General features: G+C 43.4%; 1 protein-coding gene across 1 annotated transcript; it reads right to left on the reverse strand.

The window, feature by feature from the left end:
* Positions 1–366: 366 nt before the first annotated feature.
* LOC311060717 (plexin domain-containing protein 1-like) lies at positions 367–22,127 on the reverse strand. The gene is made up of 13 exons (XM_084079018.1): positions 21,517–22,127; positions 10,545–10,714; positions 8,145–8,288; positions 7,034–7,103; positions 5,783–5,905; positions 4,552–4,670; positions 4,184–4,283; positions 2,847–2,942; positions 2,667–2,748; positions 2,499–2,559; positions 2,275–2,395; positions 1,793–1,953; positions 367–1,158 (listed from the first exon to the last, which is right to left on the reverse strand). The coding sequence occupies exons 1-13, from the start codon at positions 21,590–21,592 to the stop codon at positions 1,033–1,035; spliced, it is 1,449 nt and encodes a 482-aa protein (XP_083935144.1). The 5' UTR covers positions 21,593–22,127; the 3' UTR covers positions 367–1,032.
* Between the last annotated feature and the right edge of the window lie 209 nt (positions 22,128–22,336).

Raw genomic sequence — 22,336 nt, forward strand, 5'->3', positions numbered from 1 at the left:
GTAAAGAAAAACTAGTAAATATGGGGCAATAATATTGCTGTCAGGCCCTTTCATAGATTCAATTGCTAGTTTATCAATTATGAAATCAGCTATTTGATGTCTTCTGAACGGTCTAGAAAGAATACCTGATCCGAGAGTATCCCCTACAGACCCAGCTATACTTGAACAATGTTTTCCATCCAAGGAAAAGTGAAAGACAATTTCTGGCGATAGACCATGTAGCTGGTTTCATTGGCAGCCATTTTAGACCTGACTGTACCTGACTAATCAAAAACATGGAACATGAAGGCCCTGATCAAAATCGCCAGACTGTGTGTTGTGTTTTGAACTTTGTTATATAAAAGTATACCAAATATGTACTATGTGTGTATATATAAAAACTGACCACAAGTTTTTATTGGAGGACGTTTGAACAGAAATGATCAACAATGGTTCTAAAATTCATCAAAACAAATATTCCTGGTTCTCTGAGAAAAGTTTCTGATAATCTTTATAATTCCTATCTGTTATATAGTTGAATATCCGTTATAGCATGTCAAAGCTATAGCATTTTATAAAACAATCATTGCTCACTTTAAGACATTTCATAAAACAATTCATTCATGAAACAAACAAAAACAAACACATTGTTTAAGTTGAACTGTACATTGGTTTGCAGTATGAAGGCTAGTTATCGTCATTCCCTGACCTTCCCATGCCGTGGTAGGCTGTGGACCGGTACAAACAATTGCTCTGAACAATCCCACATGGGGTGTATAGTCAGCTTCCTCCTGGGCCTCCCTAAGGCCCTGACCTCAATCCCGCTGGATGACATGGAGAGTTACGTGATGGTAAAGAGCGAGAGAAAGAGAGAAACAAGCTACAAGAGCAGTTACAGTAGACATTGTCCAGCCACCAAGTTTGGAGTAAAGGGCATTCTTTGTCCTAATTATGCCTTGCCCTCAGCTTCCATGTTTTGTCACTTTGTAATCCCTTTCCAGTCCTCAAGATGGTACCCTTTCGTGTCATCTGTGCCGTGGAAGTCCAGCCCCCTTAGCAGCACTGCTCGGCTTCGATGAAACCCTCCTTTTCATGACCCCCCAGCTCGACCTCTGCATAACTTGAGTGACAGCCCTGGTTGCGGAACTTCATAGATGGCCAGTAGTTATTGGTGCGTCGCTGTGGAAGAAGAGACAGACGAGACAGACGAGACGCCATTCTGATATGAGGAGAGGTCAGTATAAGTCAAGCTATTTACAATCACCCCTAGTACATACATGTACATACATATACAAAATAGGGATGCTAGATTGATTATTAAGATTAACCATTAAGACCTGAGACCGATTCTACAAATGACAAACAGTTCTCTGAAAAAAACTATATTAGTGGTGCTCAAACTTTTTCATGTCAAGGACCCCCAAAATTATATGTATTTAGCCACAGACCCCCATCTCAAAACATATTGTTCCAGGGACCCCCATAAGCAAAGATTTAAGTTTAAAGATATATTTATTCAAAGATTTGCATACATTTTCAAATGTTTTACAAAAATAGCAGATCTACAAGTTCACGAGTGCTGTGCTATGAGCTTGTAGATCTGCTATTTTTGAATAGCCAAAATGACACAGATTATTTCCCGGTCTAAATGGGTTAAAAGGATTGTCTGTCTGTCTGTCTGTGTGTGTGTGTGTGTGTGTGGGTGGGAAGTTGACACTGGCATTTATGTATGTCTATTTGGCTTTAGATGTAGAACATTGCTGAAGAACAGAATACAGTGGTCTATCTGTAGAGAGAGAGTTCTGATTTTCACCTGCATGAGGTAGAATGGTGGAGCAACCGTGGGGTGTGTGTTAATGTAGTAGACAGCCAGGAGGGTCAAAGCTACAAGCAGAACCAGGGCAGCCACCACGCCTGCTATGATGGCTGTGTTCTCACTTCTCCCGTTGGGATTTGGAGGTCCTGTCTGTAAGTCTAAGAGAGAGCGAAATCACCGTTAGCCTACATCAGTGGTTCTCAAACTTTTTCATGTCAAGGACCCCCAAATTGATATGTATTATTGATATGATCCTAGCCCCATTGACTTCCTTTATAACATTCAAGTTAAAATAAAAGAAAAAGGTATGAAAAAGGTCACCTATTGTTAATCAGCACAAGCGATTTGGCGCTGGTCACACACCACATCCACATACAGTACCCACAATCAGCCTTATAGTCTTATAGACGGGAAGCCTTCTACAAAGCCACGCAATTTTTTTTTTATTGTGATTATGTAAAAAAAATCCTCTGTCTTACCCTCAGTGACAGGGTGGTCCTCGAAGACAGAGGATGGTGTTGGACCTGGGGAAGAGTAGTTGAATGGCCCTATAGATCCCTCAGGTCCTGCCTGGGTGTAGTCCTCACACGTGCCCTTTGCCTGCCAGAAACAAAAGGGGGGAAAACAAAGACATTTAGCTCTAAAGATAGTGAATATTTAGACAAACTGTTGCACACTCTGCTCTGATGATAGGGTACTTCACCTCTTCAGGGCAGTTATAATCAAGCCACTCCTGTCTACGCCGATCAATTCCATCAGAGCATCTGCACCGCCAGAGGAAAGGGATGAGAGCAAAAAAGCCACTCATTAAGAAGCTGGTCAATAGCCAGACGCACATAATTTCACACATCATGAGAAATTGAGAACCTACCGTTGAAGCGTGTTGCACCAGCCACAGCCTTGTGTCAAGTTGGATGTTAGGCAGAGATCACAAGTTGTGTGTTGAAGACAAGCTAAAAGAAGCAGCAATAGGTTATCTGTACTGGTAAAGGATAAAGTGAAATTGTCTAGTTATGTATCGTGTGAGTGGTCACTATATGGACATACGTACTGGGCAGTGGTGTGAACTCGAAGGCAGATCTGTTACCGATCCTTGTCGTGTCGATCTCAACACGATGATACTCATAGATAGTACGACGTCTTGCATCTGTCAACAGAAACGTTTATATGGTTGATACGTTTTGTGTGGCTATGCTGTTCCTCTAGGTAAAGATTCTCTTCTGCCAGGTTTGGAATTTTGTGGTGGGCTTATTACAATATCAATACACCGAGGAGTGCAAATCCTGCCTGCACCAACATCTCCACCTCCCATTCCCTCTATTATGAACTGGCGAGGATGTTTTTTGTCCGGGATGACTGATTATGTAATTCTTGATTGATTGACCATGACCTCCAACCTTGTCAACCCTAACGTTGACTCTGGGCAGCTAGCCTACTGATGATTCCCAGCAGGTTTCATGAAAATCTGCCCATCCATTCTCAATTTTGACCATGACCTTGATCGGGACCTTGAGGTTTGACCTTTTCAACCCAAACGTTTGGGTCATTGGATTTTCAGTTATTTTGTTCACAGGCACACAGACAGGAGTGATTACAACACCCTGGCTGGCACACAGTGCGGCCCACAGGGTAATTATTAATTATAATAAAACGTTTGCAGATACATAAATGGTTTACGTTTTCTCATTCAACAAAAAGATCAAAGGTATGTCGGTTTATGGCTCCTTTATGCTCAAAGCTTACGGATACAGATGAAATGGAGCACAGAAAGTTGATGGGCAGTGTAGCTACACGATCACTTGAAGCAAGACTATGCTAGTTGGTATATGATGTCACTTCACCCACTCACAGGGACATTGAGTTATTACAGAACAGATACAATATTACAACCTACTCGACCATCAACATGTTTGTTGTCAGAAAACCTTTGACTCTGAACTGCCCTCTAGTGGATATATTGCTGAACATTCATGCCTACATAAAGGAGGCATGGAAGCACAGTATGTGCGCAGTGACGGTTGCATCGTTTGAAACAGACATATTTATTTGTGTACAAAAAGTGAGCATAAATGAGCCTGTAGAGCAGTGGTTCTCAAATATTTTCATGTCAAATATCCACAAATTGAAATTCATTTGGCCACGGACCCCCATTTAAAAATATTAAATCAAAAATAAATTGTGCCAGGGACCCTGGCACAAAAGAGGAGATTTGTCAGTTTGTCAAAAAAAATCCAAAATAGCATGTGACACTTTGTGAGCTTGTAGCTACAGAAGAATAAGATAGGGTTTAAACTGTTACTCGTTTTGCTAGGGACTCCCTGGAGCCCCTCATTGACCCCTGTGGGTCCCTGGACCTTACCTTGAGAACCAGTGCTTTAGAGAACTGACCTGAAGACTGTGAGGAAGGGATGAGGGCCATGAAGGCATCGGACAGTCCCACCTTCACTGGATGCTCAGTGGAGTTGATCTTCTCCACTGGTAACGGTACCTGTCAGAACGGTTGTTTGAACATGACTGAGCAATATCACCTGAATATAGACTCCTTTTCCGTCTAAAATGGAACATAAAGTTTTGGAGTCAATCGACAGCCGTGTAGGCTGCTATTTATGTAAGATTATACTTCAGGCCATAGCTATGAGATGATACCTGGCACTGTTTGTTTGGTGTTTGTACAAAGCCATGACCCTGAGGGAAATGTTTTCCAGTTGAAAGTGGTCTCATTTGTTCGAATGACAATTAAGTTGATCTGAACTCACAATTCTGTAGTTGAAAACAATGGTCCCATTGCTATGTAGGGCAGCCTGGAATGTAAATGGTCCTTCGGCCTCCCTGCCCTGCAATCGCACCTTGTCCCATTGTACCACAAACAGATTACCTGAGAAAATAGGACACAGACAGAAGTCGAACAATTATTACATAATTGCCTAATCGTAATTATTGCAGACAATCACAATTATTTTTCATAATCACAGTCAATGTTTCCATGTTGAAACAAAATATTATTTTCCGAAGCAGTGGAAGTAGCAGATCTATAAGCTTATATGTTGTGTTGTTAGACACAACACGTCTTGATGTGATGTGTTGTGAGATTGTAGATCGACTATTTCCACTCTTTGTATTATTTATTTATCAACACATTTTGAGTATAAAAATATTAAATATGGCCTATTTTGTTTTAGTACTTCATTTGATTACTGGCATGGGTCATTGTCAGTCATTTCTTTGAATATTTAAGTTATAGAGGCTATACGACCAATATGTCTAAGTCATAGTTTCAGGGTCTTTGTCAGAGTACCCGTTGTACCTGTCTGTCTGTGTCCCTTTTGTGCTCATATATGTAGATCTCTGTATCTGTCTGTCTAGTCTACCCGTGTCTGTCCCTTTCATGCCCATATATGGAGATCTCTGTAGCTGTCAGACAGGCTGTTGAAGTCGGTCGGTCCCATATATGCACATGACCACTAAAGACTAAGCTTCGTGTGGAGTTTGCATGTTCTCCCTGTGTCCCCTAGGGTATGTACCCTCACAAAAACATGCAGTAATCCTGGTCTCTATACTGCCTCCCCCTGGTCAGCCGGGGCGCCCGATGGAGGGGAAAGGAACTGGTTGGAATAACGTGTTCCTTCCACACGCTACGTCCAACCGGGGAAACTCCCCCTGTTAGGTGATAAGAAGCGGCTTGCTACCCTCATGCATTGAAGGTTATGAGTCAGAGTGACATGGTCCGCCGGCCGGCCGGCCGGCCGGCCCTCTCATTAGCCAATTTGAATATAGGATTTGTTGTCATATCCGTGCAATTTTTGTTTAAAAAGCCTAAAAGCCAATGTATGTTCCAATGTTCAATGGAAAAACACTATTAAATAATTAATCACTATTATTTATTTGTGTGACAATTGATCATACAAATTGGGGAAAAAAGTGGGAGAAAAAAAGCAACACCCCTAACCCAAAAGTATCATCCATTCCCACGGAGAAGGAACCACTCACCATTGTCCATGTACCTCACTGTTGAGTTTTTGGAGAAGCTGGGATCAAAGTTAGCCATGAGAGGAGCAATGTACTGTGTAGCAGTCAGCATGCGATGGGTAATCTCCCCCGTGAAGATGAACCCTAAGAGAGGTCAGGATCAAAGGTTCAAAATGTCAAAATCACACCTGGTAGCAAAAAATAAGTCTTGACTTTTTTCTGTTTCAATGCCACTGTTATGTCTGGCATTGCAGCAAGAAGATTCATAAAACACCTGGACCAGTTGAGCAGTTATGAACCCATGTTGTTGTTCCAGACACTAATCATTTCTCACTTTCATTTCATTTCAGCTGGATGTGAGCCTGCTGGGAAGTGATCTGTGGACTTCAGGAAATGATACCTCAGGGAATCGTTCAGACTCTTGATATCAATGTCAAAATCCTGGAATTCTGCCATTCAGGTGAGATTAACGCACCTTGTCACAGTGGTGATGAGAGAAAGATAACTACTTAAACCCTTTATATGTACGTTCACTAAGTTGTTGACCAGGGTCCCCCAGGGGTCTATACTTGGTCACCTCCTTTCCTTCGACCCCAAATCACTTAGCAAAAAATAGCCAAAATAGACGTTGTGAGCTTGTAGAACGGCTATTTCTGCAAATGTTCGCCTACAGTACTTGTGCTGAATGTTTGCTTATTTTGACGTGCCCAAAATAGGGACGCTAGGTGTGAAATACTATATTTTATAATCAATACTATGTGTTATATGCATCTTCAGAACCTATTTGAAGTAAAAGTGATCACATCAAAGTTATGAATGTGAAGATTCCCAGCTACAGGTGACTAAAATAAGCTTGGATATCTTGTAGTTGATTGATAAGCTGCATTTGCACAGCAGAATGAGTAGTTTTATAACCTAGCAAAGCACATCACTCTCACAATCTGCTGTAAGGATCCTAGGAGGATTTTGATGTCATACTGTGCCAATCATATTCAATGTAATCAATTAATATTAGTTGTCCACTGTGCATCAGGAGGATTGATATAGTGACTCATTATTACTTGATTCATAAATGCTCCAAATAAGGGCAAAATCAGTGTCCAAATTACGATGTCCAAATCTGTTATAATCTTTGTGTTAGGGAATATATACATTTTTCATCAACCAGTGTTTGTCATTATCAAGTCTCATTTAGCTGTTGTGTCCTGATTGGGCAACACGGTTTGTTCAAATATGGCCTGTTGCATTAATAGAAATATAGGTTATGCTTACCACCAGTTGCTATGGTGATTTGTCTCAGGTAGTGTCCATAGAAAGGGAAATCAAATGAAAGTGCCACCCGCTACAAAGGAAGAGAAAAAAGAAAGTATAATCGACCCCCGAGGGGAACCCGGCTCAATACAGCCGCCAGGGATGTGATACATACAGTACATACAGTCTGTACAACAGTAGAATCAAGGAGATGGGTGAACAAGTTGTATGTTTAAGCAAAAATATGGGCAGAACAAGGCCAGAACGTAATACAGATACAGACTGCATGATGCATAGCGTGTACAATATCGCTCTTTGTGCCAATAAACAGGATATCTACAGTGTGAATAGACGTGTACAGTAGTACTCAAGAACATTTTGAGCCTAATTCATACTACTGTTGTGCTACAGTGTCCATGCCAGTCAGGCATATCCAGGTATAGCAGCACCACTGTCATATGACAAAGTATAAATTAAGCCTATAAGGGAGGTGTGTGTGTGTGTGTGTGTGTGTGTGTGTGTGTGTGTGTGTGTGTGTGTGTGTGTGTGTGTGTGTGTGTGTGTGTGTGTGTGTGTGTGTGTGTGTGTGTGTGTGTGTGTGTGTGTGTGTGTGTGTGTGTGTGTGTGTGTGTGTGTGTGTGTGTGCGCGCACTTGCTCATTTTCCTCTCCTTTCCCTTTGAACCCCCGGGCGCCCCCTAGTCTCGCGTAGCCAGACAACTATTCCACAACCTCCAAATGCTACATAGAGTCTGGATCTACACCTCCCCAAATCCGAGGCAGGAAGCTGGCATCTGTTTGTCATTTCCGTTCACGAAAATATATTTAAAAATATCTTTTCATTACATTTTTTTATTTCAATTTCTGCTAAGCAGCAAGTTATTATGCTTGGATATATATTATATTAGTATACATTTGCGCAACTGTGAAGACGAAACGGAAGTGGGGGAGGCATCTTCTTTCCCCCTTCTCATCAACAGAGCTTCAATGCTCCAGACTGTATGACCAGAAGCATTTGAAAATTGTGGGAGGCAACAGTCTGGGAGGCCACGCAAGACTAGGCGCCCCCTAATGGCCAACAATTTGTAAACCTGTGGGGTTGTGTGTGTGTGTGTGTGTGTGTGCTCATCTCACCGCTGCCTGGCGGTGGTTGTTGGACAGTATGACGTGGATTCTGACTTGGCCGTGCTGCAGGGTGCTCAGGTCTACCCACAAGTCCTCTGTTCGTCTGTCCGTTGGACCAAAACTCTGCCATCTGTAGTACTCCTTAGTGTCCTCCTGTCAGACAGAGGGCACTCGTTAGGCAGGGCAGTGGTGGAAGACATTTTAGTGAGATGTTTTACTTTAAGTAGAAGTATCAATTCCAATTACGTAGTATGTAGGAATTCTCTGTAAAAAAGTAAAAGTCTAGGTATTCAAAATTAACTTGAGAAAAAGTACAGAAGTATTGGTATCAAAACGTACTTAAAGTACAAAAAGTTCTCATTACGCAGAATGTCTGAAATGTATGAAAATCTGAAGTGGTTGATGAGTGTTTTCTAATAAGTAAAAGTATTGAAAATTGGAAATACTCAAGTAAAGTAAAAAATACCTCAAGTACATGTACTTAGTTACTTTCCACCACTGCTCGTTAGGGCAGAAGTTGACCTACAGCACTACAGGCTACAGCATAGTTTGTGCTGATGTTTTTAGGTGCGGTTCAGTTCACTTCAGCAATATCTGTTGCATTTCATTAGTGGCTTCAATGCATTTTTTTGGTCAGCCTATTAACCTACAGTATAATCCTAGCATGATTGGGTGATGTCTTTGTGATAGCCATGATTCAGCTGCAATCCAGTACTTCATTTAATGAATAAAATAAATGATACATTATCAAATCTGTATGGTAGAGGATGTTCGTACAATATATCTATCTTTATATCTGCAGTGGTTGGAGGCGGTCTCCCTACTCTTCCATTGATACATTTCAACCATGGTGTCGGTTAGGAGGACATCTATTAGTTGACAATGTCAATAAAGTTATTTGAAGCACACAGCGCACCGGATTGGACATTAGATGCGCCATCGTCTTTATATCGGACATTGTTGCAATGACCCCTCTCCACCAGGAGAGGGAGACAGCAGGACAATATTGGTGACACAACATGACATTGGGGACTTCATTGACTGTATGCTCCACAGCGCATACCAGCTGGGTGGAGCTGTTTACGCACGGCACACGATGCCTCTGCGCTCCGTTGTGCCGGCGTGACGTCTTAACAACGGATCTGCGATCTTGATGCCATTATTAATGCACAGTGCGCTTGAAGGTGACAGAGAGCAATGGTGCTGGGGTTTAGGTGTGGGCTGAGAAAGTGGAGCAGTTAAATGCAGTGTTCTCGCTGCCTCTCCAACTGCTCCATATACAGCCAATGACCCACTTTCTATCCTATCTCGGCTCCACAACACCGGCCTGCATGTGTTTCTGGGGGCGGGGTTGTGATATGGAACGGGGGAGGGGGGTGTCTCTTCTAGGTGAAGAGAGGGGAATAGACCCTTGCACTTTTTTCCAATAGCTGAAGCGTCTCTGATTGATTTGTTGGGAGAAGATCCCCAATGGGGGAGAGGTGGAGGGATTCACAAATTGGGATCAGACACCAGCGGCAAACAGCACAGGGCAATTCACATTATTCTGTCCGACGCCAAGTGAGTCATTCACAAACATGCACGCACGCACGCACGCACAGACATGCACATGCATGCACACACATGCACACACAAAGCCACACTTAAACAAACACTGTAAGTTGGCAGGACGAGGCCGCAGTCTGTTTCCAATTTGCACCGTGGGGGGAGTTAGGAGATGAAGTGAAACACAATTTATTTGGTGGAAATTTTACTCTGGCTGTTTCAAGTGAAGGAGGCGTCTGGTACAGTAAATAACACAAACAAAGCCTCATCATTTACACACCCACAGTACACACACACAAACTGTACATTTGTCTGTTTAACTAATTTAACTCTGACAGTGTACAAATGTCATTATTTTTTAAATTGTACACGGACACACAACGCATGGAAAGTCACACAAAACAAACAATCCACCTGTCTGCGTGATCCAATTATCACTATAACGATGACCTCTGCTTTATGTTCAGGGCTGTGTGGTGGGAACCTAAAGGGAAAGTTTCCTGGAATGTTCTAATTCAACAAGCCTCACTTCAGCAATGTAGAACATTGAAACTATGACCTTATTTGGCCCTGAAGTCGTTACTGTAATGATTTCCCAGTGTGGAGGTGAACATTTTCAGAGGGTTAGGGGATGACGGCTGAAATAGAAAAATGTGAGGTAGTAAATTGCTCTCTTCTAGGGGAAGATATACTGGCTTTGGCTTACTAATTGATTAAGGAAGATAGCTAGTAAATGACGGATTGATGGTTCAACAGACCTACAGTATATACCACTAAAGTGCCTACAGAGCATTCCACAGCTTTAAATTGTCATCACATTTTAGACAGTGGTGGTTATGCTTAGAGATTGCTGTGAGCTCTCACCACCACGCGGGTCAGGTTGTCTGGAAGCGTATCGACGGCAACCCCTTCGCCATTGGTGCTGCGGTCTACCCGTCTCTGGCCGTGTTTAGGTGGTGTCTGCTGGTCCCTTCGGGCTCTGTGCAACCCTGGCGGAGCCCCGTCTGTTCGTAGGCCTATCCTGCTCTGTTCATCTGAAACGAGACAAGAGCGTTAAGGGTATGGTGGTTGTGAAGGAACATCACAACATGAAGACACCCCAACCTCGGTGGAGCGCTATGTTGAACTGTATGCAGCATACAGGTGTCATTCCTGTGTTTTTTAGTTGGCGTAGTCATGTAATGTTAGTTCAGATCACCGAACAGCAAATGCAATGTTACAGAAGAACATACTGTGTTGTCTTCAGTAGCATTTCTTATTTTTCTAAAGTATAGTAAAAACACACTAAATTGTAAAGACGTTGCTCCAAGAAAGCTTAACAAAATGCTGGTTGAAATGCTGAATTTTCTCAACCCACATCGGTTGGGAAGTTACAACATGTAACCACAAAGCGATACATTTTGCTTCCATCCCCCTGTGGCTCCATCTGGTCCTCACTGCTTACAATCATCTGGATCATTAGAAGACAATTTTCTTACGCAGTTGATCAAGTCTATGTTTAGCAACCCAAATGCAATATCTCAAGGACAGGAAAAAAAAACAGCAGACCCATGAAAGACACACATCAGCACATTTACATCTGCCATAAAGCATTTCCATGATTGGTCTTTTCTTTTGGTTTATTTATACTGATCGGCTGCACTAGATCCCAGGGAAGAATAAGAATGGAATGTGTCATGTGTGTTTTGGCTGAACATTTTAGCCTGGAAGTGTTAGCCTATTAATTGTGTCTGTAAGATGCTTTGAACTTCCTTTGGCATCCCTGACCTTCAGTTGCAGAGCAATGCATAAGTGTGTGTGCGTGTGTGTGTGTGTGTGTGTGTGTGCGCGTGTGTGTGTGTGTGTGTGTGTGTGTGTGTGTGTGTGTGCGTGCGTGCGTGTGCGTCAGTTTTCTCCCACCTGCAATTGTCTGGTTTTTAACGCCATCTGCTCAACACATCACAGACTGATGTCTTTGTTTTCATATTCACTATGCTCGAGAAGGAATGCATTTCTGTTTTCACTGATGTGTGACTCACCCTCATATGCACATTTCCATTCAACCACGTGTACCGAGTTGCTAGATCAGCAGACATTGTTATGATCGTTAACAGGGTGAAAGGTCTCTGTTTTCTCCCTGGATGAGGAAGCAATGATGTGTTCAGGGAACAAATCCAGTTTGCTGTCACCATTTTGTGGCGGCTGTGGTTCTATAACTTTGGCTGCTGTTAAACCAACGACCCTGTCATGAACATCGTATGTCAGGGACATTGAGTGTGGTTTTCAAAATCCACCAGGGGATTGGAGAGAGAGTGGAACTCAGCCACAATCCCTCACCAGAAAGGAAATAACCAGGGTTTGATTTGTTTGGGGAGGGGGGGGGGGGGGGGGTTAAATTCTCAGAATTTGTCCAAAAGTGTCCAAAAGACTTATTTCAAAAATAGCGAAAATAGCAGATTGGATTGTGTGCTTAGCCTAGTTTCGAAGAAGAAGTAGACAGGGCTTAAGTGGTTAAAACATGTTTTGTTTTACAAATCGAACCCTGGTAATAACGTCTATATTTTCCGAGTAGTTATATTTAATGTGCTGGAAGGTCTTGACTACTAACGGTGTGACCTTTAAACCCAACCTGATGGGACCCAAAGGAACGTGATGGGGCCAGATCCACTCGGGTAAGGTTATGATACATTTGTTATTCAATTGTTTGGGTTTGAGTGATTGCTGAGAGTTACTATTGCGAAAAATGTATCACTAGAAAGTGATTTACTATTTTGGCACTTGAGAGTGGCTGGAGAGTTTTTGGACACTATTTTGTCTTTCCAGATTCAGGTCAAGTTCCTCTCAAATTTACAGGCCTGAGTCGAGCTCTGGTAGGGGTACACTCCCACGCAAGTCACAGAATAAATCAAGTGAGTTTTCTAGAAACTGGAGAAGAATAGAACGGGAAGTGAGGAGGGAGTAAAATGGAGAGAGAGATAGATAGAGAGGGAGAGTGATACACTAGACAAACTGAGAGGAAAAATGGGACAAGAGAAAGAATTGAGAGAGAATGACACACAGGGGACATGGTTTTCTAATGAGGAGTTGCGTTTACTTACGGTGCAGTGGAAGCTATTTCCACAGCTTCAGAATAACTGAGTGCTAATTGGGTCAATTTGGCTCAAGCTCATCACCACTAAACAGCTGAGGAGGTTTCAGGCAGGATAGAGAGGAGGAAGTGAAGAAGAGAGATATGATGCATAGGAGGGGTGAAGGTGGAGACAGTGAATTGTCAGGTGGACAGAAATGTGCCCATTGTTAACGTACACATCATTGGGCATGTGAAGCATCAATAGTTACATGTCCTTTTAATTAAGGAAATAGGCAATCATGACGAAAACAGACGTGTTTCGGCTACAATACCTTCCTCAGCGTAATCATCACCGTTTGTCGTCCGTTTTTGTCACGATTGCCTATTTCCGTAATAAAATGTCAAGTACCTGAATGGACTGAACGTGAGTGCTGCTGACTATTATTTTTCTTATGATGTAGTTTTGGAGCCGTGCACCGGGCACATTTTTTCATGTTGTTTTTGTGACTGGAGTCTGTGCTGTGTGCTCGCATTCTTTCTAGTTAAAGCATCAGTAGTTAGCCAAGGTGTGATTATTATGTGCACAGCGAAAGTGAACAGTTGTACAGAAATTACCATGGTTTGTTTCATTGGAGCAAAACAGAAACATTCAAAAAGCTCAAATCATGTAATAGTGGGGAATAGCAAGTACTGTAGCTTGCAAACTGCGGTATTACCATTTGCTGTTACAAATATCCGTTGTGCTGCACCTTTGCCTTGGCAAGAGGATAACAGCATAGAGCAAATGCAAAGAGTGTGCTCTGAACATAGAGATGTCTGGTTCGCTGCCCAAGTGCCATTTTATGCCAAAATGAATTGCACAAAAATACCCAGAGTAGCACAGTGGATAGTTACTGTACCTCACATCCTGTGTGTAAATGCCAAATGGACCTCAAAAATGTCACAAACAGAGGAGAGGCTCTATGGCACAGGTCCCTGTGAGTCTGGGGGGTGCTGGGCCAGGACTGCATGGGCCTCAAAAGCAGGGGCATCAACTTTTTAACGGTGTGGCTCTGCAAGAGCCTAGCTGTCTATAACAGGGCCTGTGTGTCTATCTGCGTATGGAGTTAATCTTGCAAACCCTGGCCCAAATAGTTTGAGAACCATTGAACTAAACACATTTTTTTGTACTTTAAGTGCAGCTGTACACATGGTTTCAACATGAGCATGTAGATTGGCCAATGCAGGTGGACCTCTGACGTCTCTCTGACACAGCCATAACCATATAAGGAGTTCCCAATGCAGCTACGCCCAAATATGTCATAATGGCATCAGCAGCAAACAAATCAGCAATCTCCATATATGGGCATAAAAGGGACAAGGGCTGACAGATACAGAGATCCGGTTGTCCAAAGCCACAGATACTAGATTGTCCAAAGGTTGTCCAAAGCCACAGATACTAGACCGACCGACTTCCAACCCGGCATGTGCAGCGGCAAGGACTCGAGGGAGTGAGGTGCCCGCAGTCGAGTAGTTCGGATATCCAGTTGTCCAGAACCGCCGATCCAACCAATATGCCCATATATGGGTATTCCAATAAATGGGCATATACTGATGACATCAGGGATCTCCATATTTGGGCATAAAAGGGACAAGGACTGACAGATACAGATGTCTCCACATATGGGCATAAAAGGGACACAGGTAGACAGACAGAAACAGACATCGCCATATATGGGCACAAAAACAACACAGACAGATGGGTAGAATCGGTACTCTGACAAAGCCCCCAACATGACTCAGACATATTGGCCGGCTCGGCAATGTGAGGGCCTCGTAGCGGCTCGAACCTCTAGTTGTTCAAGAGTAGCAGACCACCGGCTTCGAATGCTATCAATGCATTGAATGGGAGATTATCACGTTTTATCAGACCATTGAATGGGCGAAGTAGGCGAGCTACCGTCTACCCCGCGATTTGTCAGACCATTCATTGGGCGTAATCAGGAGCTACTGACCTACCGACGGAGGCGGAGCAGTCCCCACAACAATATTTACGATTCTGTGCGTATCGGTACATAACTCGAACGGCGCTGAGTAGGCACAGGCGAGGGTCGCACCGCTCCGGGCGGCAACTCAGTCGCCTTAGCTCCTTCGGTGGCCCGTCGCGGGGCTCCACCTCGCCTGAGACTGCGCGCCTCCGTCATGGTCCGAAACCGAAACAAACAAAACCAAAACCGAAAGTAAACTATTTAATTCATCTCCGTCGGTAGGTCAGTAGCTCCTGATTACGCCCAATGAATGGTCTGATAAATCGCGGGGTAGCCGGTAGGTCGCCTACTTCGCCCATTCAATGGTCTGATAGAACGTGATAATCTCCCATTCTATGCATTGATAGCATCCGAATCAGGTGAGCAGACATGGCTCACAACACATCATTTGTGCAGCAGCTTTAGAAATGTTTTTTAAATGAAAATATTTGAATCATTTCTGAGATTGAACCCTAGGGCAAAGGCGTATAGGACGTATAGGACGTGCTGTTGCATGGCAGGAGATCGTATCATCTGTACCTATCGCCTGTACATCTTAGACATAAGTCCTAGTCTGAAGATGTTATGCAAGCTGTTATTCAGTACGGTCTGAAGCAGTCGGAACTCCCACACGACATCAGGTGGGAACTGGCAGCCATGACTACCAACAGCAACAGAAAAAAGCAGTCCACTAAACAAACAAACAAACAAAACAAAAACATGACTTACTACTGGCAGAGACCAAGTTAAAGTTTGATGTTCCAATATATAACCGCACTGTAGCAGTGAGTAATAATACAATGGCTATACTAGCCTATTTTAAGGTTAAGAATACTGTTTTCCAGTCCTGAAAAGGCTTGTAATTTATAAAGTGTTCTGGAAAAATATTTGGCTATGAATTCACCTGCCAACATGCACGCATTTTGCGTAGCAGGCCCGCATTTTCACATAAAAGTGCGCGGGTACTATGATCTGTACCTCTAAACTACGCAACAACGGTGCTGTGTCGCTCTGTACGGTGCTGTGTCCTACGTGCAGCTGTTGTTTGCCATCCATAGATGCCGTCCCATTAGCGGGACGGATAGCAGCTTGTACTCGATTCGTTGGCTACTGTTGAGCTACCGTCCCATAGCTGGCACAGATAGCTTCCACTCTATTGGCTACTTCCTCGCAGAGGAATCCAGCATGGAGTGGATGCACTCCTTGCAGTGCCAGGAGTGCATCCACCATAAGTGTGGGTGAACTCTCATCCTTAGTAATGTTACCACAGGGTTGGGGGGCCCTGCCAGACCACAGGGTGGGGGACCCCTGCCTTGCGGTACCCGTTGAGCTGCATGGCGGACAGACCCACAAACCCTGGCAATGTTAGCAGCATGCTTTACTCATGGATCTGACACAGAAGATGAGCCCAGTAACCACGGCAGCGCTGGTGCCTTGCTTCTTCTTCAATGGGGATTTAAACTCTGGTGACCACATCATAACATTTGGAGGCATGAAGCACAGCAGCTGTGTCCACCCTTTTCTGCTCCTTTGCAAGTGTCTGCATTGCAGCAACCCATCTAGTGGGTGTGGGATTCACACAGGAAGAGCCAAACTAGGCCAAGCATTTTGAGCAACATGCATGCAGTAGATGTGTTAATTGCATTCATTCATCCATCGCACCCCCCCCCCTTCTTTCTCTCTCCCCTCCCGGTGGACTTTGTGTCTGTAGGACAGTGATTCTCAACCTTTTTAATTTCGAGGACCACCATTTTACATGCATTATGCCACTAACCCCCATTTTATACGATTTGTATGTCTGAGACCCCAATTTATAAAATAAAGTAACTAATTTAATAACTAATAACTGATCCTTAATCCTAACTGTCAATCATTTAGACAGGGACCCTCCTTTTGTTTTTAATTTACAGATAATTACAAAAAAAAAGGGATATTTTCTCGCGACCCATCAAAATGGGCCAGTGACCCAAAAATGGGTCCCGACCCACTGTTTGGGAAACACTGCTCTAGGAGTGCATTCAGAAGGTTTGAAATCCAGATTTTTCTGCCTTTCTCTTGAACACGGCCGGCACTCTCGGATTCTACAGTGTATTAAAAAACATTTATGAGTGTCGTCAAGGAAAGGAACGAGGCTGCAGTTTGAGAGCAACCTGTAATGGACCGGCGCCAGCATGAGATAAAGACTAGACAGGAACGAACGAGGCCCACGTTCTTCCATCGAGACAACAGCTGATGGTCTTTCAGTGTGTTCAGTTTTCCATTGTATCTGGCCCATGGGTGAAAAATCTTCTTTTTTTCTAAAAGCACCTCCTGTTGGGTTCATGGACAACCCTCTGCAGGAATTGCACTCATGTATTAAGAGTCAAGCAGGGGTAAGGTGACCTCGGCGAATGTACAAAGCACCACTAAAGTCTGGGGGAGTAAAGTCGAGGTCGCATGAACCATAATCCCAGCAAAAGAGCACAGCAGGCCCACATGTACTTCCTCCACAATGAGACACTCTCTTAAACTGAAGAGAGCGCCTTTTGTTCTCTCTACCATGATGTTGATGTACGGTCCAAAGTTAAGAGAGAGTCTCAGGATACAAACAAGGTCTTGGCCATTGCCTCATGGCAATGTCAATACGAGGATTAGTGGATTAGTTGAGCATTTGCAGTTTCCCAGCGAACACTAATATTAGTAGAATAGTCGTGACTCCCAAAGGTCGTGACAGGATGCATTCATCTGTGTGACTGCCAGTGTAGCATGGACAGTGGATTTGTACTGGCTTTAATTCAGAAACTATGTTAAAAACAGCTTATGGAAGGGAAGTTACCCATTTTGGCACCCTGCACCCAAAGAGACAGTGGTAACCATAGCAGGCAATTACAAACACAGCCAGCTGCACTGATAAGGAAGGTCCCAAAATGAAATAGAAATCAAAACATAAAGAAATGGGAGAACAGACTGATTTGGAAGTTTAGGTAACGGTTGGATTTACAGAAGTAGTAGTAGTGTTTAACACATTGGCTGCCAGAATTATTTCTTTATTTTCTACAGTAGACTGCCAGACTTTTTCAATGAAAAAAAAAAAGTACTCAGGAGCCGAGATACAGAATTTATCTCGGTTGAACTTAGGGCGGATTCAGACTATGGTCCTGGGTGCGCACCCCGGACCACATGGCAGATGTTGTGGTAGTGTGAACGTAGCGTACCGTTCCCCGTAACGCATCACCGTACCGTACCCGAAACCACCTGGGGAGGTAGTCTCGGGTCCGATTGCTGCGGACTCAGGAACGGAACGCGGCAGTGTGAATCCATCTGTACCAAGAGAAGGAAGTGGACTGCTAATCATATATCATTTATATATTTTTATAATGACGCATTATTTTAGCTGGGTTATACCTTCTCATAGTTCTACTTGAATGTTGACAAGAAATAATAATCCCACAAGTGTTTGAGTAGCGCGAGCCGTGAAAAATAATAAACAAAAAACACATGTGTGGCGAACGTATATATAAGGATAAATATACCAAGGATTAGTCCGTGACGTCATTGCTAAAATACCAAGGATGCATCAGTGATGTGACTATCTTATTGATAATAACAAAGACGCGAGAGACGACGTTACATTTTGAGGTTTCAAAGACCAATGCACACACTGCTTTGGTTGTGTATTGTTGTTCTGTTATTATTATAACTCAAGACAACGTCAGGAACACAGTCAAACTTTATTATTCACTCTGACAAGTGACTCTTCTTCTGTGAATGATATTCTCTATGTCCCAAAGCCCCATAGTCAACAGCGCCCCCATGAGGCACATATTTACCATTACTGTTGCATGACGTGTACTCGAGTACGGAATCATTTTGGCCAATGTGAATGCTGGCCAGCTGGTAGAGGCCAATCGTACTCGGGAACGGTTCGAAGGAATCGGACCCAGTCTGAATCCGCCCTTATAGCACAGGTGGTTTCCACCTGTGCTATAATGTACGTACAAGTATCGTGTCAATCTATATCTGCTGCTTCTGTACTCTTTGAGCGAGGAACTGAAAGTAGCGCTTCTATTCACTTATCCCATTAAAACCGGGAACGCATCTGTGTAACCGCTTAAACCATTATTTTGTACTTTGGCTATTCAGAAATAACAGATCTACAAGCTCATAGTGCGGCACTCGGTGCCGCTCTATGAGCTTGTAGATCTGCTATTTTTGAAAAATCGTGCCTTGTTCAAAGCGAATATTTGCTTCTGGGGGGTCCCTGCTTCTGGGGGGTCCCTGGAACTAAATATTTTCAGATGGGGGTAGGCAGCGAAAAAAGTTTGAGAACCACTGATATAAAAACAAGTTTCTCAGAAATCTGTTTGAAGACATTTTGTAGAATCGGAACCTCAAGCCTTAATGGGTTATTGTAGGGTGCAACAGGTCTCAATATTAAATTTAGCACATAGGAAAGGGCTCAGGAGAAAGAGCGGCCGCACTGGAAACGGAAGTTTCCCTGTTTGATCCCCACCTCCACTTGTGTTAGTGTCGATGTGTCCTTGAGCAAGACACTTAACCCTTAAAGGGATATTTAACTTTTTTTTTAAATTGGGTCATTTTACTCTGCCTTTTGTGAACACCCCGGACAGACACGCTCCCTTCCTATACAAACCCATTGTAACTTCAAACTCCATTTTAACCATGATAGATTCATCAAGAACACCCACCCGTCCTTGGTTCTTGTGACTCATATCGCCCTCCTAATACGTGAGGGGGCCATGTTTTTTCGATTACTTTTTTCATTTATTTATTTAACATTTGTTATTGTATTAAAATGTTTCATTTTCCAAATCTTTTTCTTTTAAATCAATGAAAAAAGTAATTGAAAAAACATGGCCCCTCACGTATTAGGAGGGCGATATGAGTCACCAGAACCAAGAACGGGTCAGTTGTTCTTGATGAATCTATTATGGTTAAAATGGAGTTTGAAGTTTCTGGGTTAATGGGTTTGTATAGGAAGGGGGCATGTCTGATACAATAAATATCAAATATCTAAACACTGAATCAAGCAACTTAAAAACTGTCTGGGATGTTCACAAAAGCGTGAGTAGACGATTAAATGAACCAAATTTGTTTTGAAAGTGAAATATCCCTTTAACTGCTCCAGATGAGCAGGATTGATGCCGTCTGTGTACCAATTTATACAAATGATTGTGAATAAAGCGGTTCTGCCATACAATGAGAGTGACTGGATTATTGTTCCAGTTCCTCAACCACAGAGTACAGAAGCAACACATAAAGATGATCACAATATTTGAACTTATATCATAGTCAAGTAGCTTTACAATGAGTTCATCATCGAGCATTTTGATGGTTAGGATCAAAGTTAAGGTGCCACATACTGTAAGTGATCAAAATTCAATTAAAAACTTTCCATTTCGATATTCAACGTTACACAGATCTTCATCAAAGCTCTGACTACAACGCAAAACACATTGACTGAAAGATAAGCCCAAAGTCTTGGCCATGTTAAGGTGGTGGTGACTCTACACAAGAAGCCCTGGATCCAAACGCCATTTGGAGTTGGAGATGGAGGCAGACATCCTGTTGTAAAAATCAAATCAAGATCAATCAAGAGCAAATCAATTTCTGTATGCTGGGTATATGGTCTGTGGCCCTCGGAGGGGGCCCTTCTACTGTACAAGCTGGGTTATTCCTCTGCAGAGCTCAGGCCTCTGATCAGAGGAGCGGAGACCACAGGAGAGGCCAGAGAAACTAGAGCAGCGCTGATTGTCAGAGAAGAGCGGCACCACAAGAACGAGGGCTAGCTAAAAATATTACATCTCCAAGGAGAACCAAAATACACACACACACACACACACACACACACACACACACACACACACACACACACACACACACACACAGTGAGTCTGTTAAGATGAAGTGATGAGAGAACAAGTAGAGACCCTTTACAAATCGACATGATTTGACATTTATCGTGTTCACGGTGTGCCACAAAATAACTGCTGAAGTGACAGCAAAACTTAGTGCTCCTCTGAACACAATCCTCAACTATTTGCATGATAATAAACATCACAATTTATTACACTTGGAGAACGTCAGCTGATTTATTTCTCTTTATGTAAACAAATGAAAGGCAGAACAAGATGAGTATTTTTTTGCATTGTGAAGACCTTAGCAATCCAATCATCTACAGTCTTTCATCAGCCTCATCTGTGTCAGAGAGAGAAATGTCTGAGGACCTGTAAAGCTGCTAACTCGGCACGCACGCGCGTGTGCACACACACACACACACACACACTGCCCCTGCGATTAATAGCAAATTAAAATGTTCTTCTGAAAATTCTGCTGAAAACTATGGCAAGTGCATACAGGCAGGCTTGCACATTGTACACACACACACACACACACACACACACACACACACACACACACACACACACACACACACACACACACACACACACACACACACACACACACACACACACACACACACACACACACACACACACACACACACACACATTAAAGCCATTCTGGCAAACTTTTTTCTTCTTCTTTGCTTTAGCATGGATGATGATGAGTTAAAAAAATGTGCCCAAGAATCCAGGTCATGCATTAGTCTCTGCTGTCCCAGAACTCCAACAGATGATTAGAAGCAGTTCTGTGCTTAACTCCTGCATGTCTCTTCTCTCTCAGGTGTTCAAATTAGCTCAAGAGGGTAGAAAAAAAGCATTGCAACAGTGTATATTCCCACAGTTTGTGTGTGTGTGTGTGTGTGTGTGTGTGTTACCTGTTTGCCCCTGTACCCAGATACTTCCCAGCTCTGCCTGGGAAAGACAGATGAGGAGAACTGCACACAGCCCCATGTCCAAAACACGGCTGCCTCTTCACCTTCCTCTTCCTCAGCTCTGTGGTTTTGCTCCCCTTCGCTCCCTCCCGCCTTCTTCTGCTCTTCCCTCGCTCGTTCTCTCTCTTCTCCGTGAGAGAGGGGTGCCTACGCCTCCACCTCACCTCCACCTTCTCTCTCTCTGCTTTCCTTCTCTTTCAGACACAATACACTCACACACAAACACAAGCATGCACGCACACACGCGCGCACATACGTACACACACACACACACACACACGCACACGCGCACACACACACGCACACACCCTCACTCACTCACTCCTTCCTCACTGCTGCCAAAGTTTATTGCGTTTCTCTTTTTTCTCTCTCTCTTGACTCACGTCCCCTCACGTTTGCCCCTCAGAGGAACCTCTGGGATATTGTATCCATGGCGATGCAAAGGGTTGACAAACAGCTGATGGGAGTGTTGCAGTTTCAGCGAGCTGTTCTTGTTGCTCTCCTCTCACTCCTCTCATAGTTTTTCTGCTGTCCGACGCCACTCTCCGCTCTCTCTCTCTCTCTCTGCTCTTCTTTTCCCTTCCACCACCCCCCCCCCCCCTCTCTCTCTCTCTCTCTCCTGAGCAGTGCTCTGGATTTTTGAAACAGACCCCATAAAGGAAATATTTATGTATTTCCTTCTTTCTTTCTTTCTTTCTTTTTTCTTTTTTTTTGTGAAAACAAAATGGTCTGGAGATGGCAGGAGCAGGTCGCCCCCATGTGG

This window comes from Gymnoscopelus microlampas (genome assembly GCF_963454915.1).
Source record: "Gymnoscopelus microlampas genome assembly, chromosome: 14".
NCBI lineage: Eukaryota > Metazoa > Chordata > Actinopteri > Myctophiformes > Myctophidae > Gymnoscopelus > Gymnoscopelus microlampas.

What these genes read in the sequence shown, in the direction of transcription:
- LOC311060717 (XM_084079018.1), bottom strand. Translation starts at nt 21,592, where the DNA reads ATGGGGCTGTGTGCAGTTCTCCTCATCTGTCTTTCCCAGGCAGAGCTG. An exon ending in ACAACCTGACCCGCGTGGTG is followed by an intron (nt 8,289 to 10,544) that starts GTGAGAGCTCAC and finishes TCTGTCTGACAG; the next exon opens with GAGGACACTAAGGAGTACTA. An exon ending in AATCACCATAGCAACTGGTG is followed by an intron (nt 5,906 to 7,033) that starts GTAAGCATAACC and finishes GACCTCTCTTAG; the next exon opens with GGTTCATCTTCACGGGGGAG.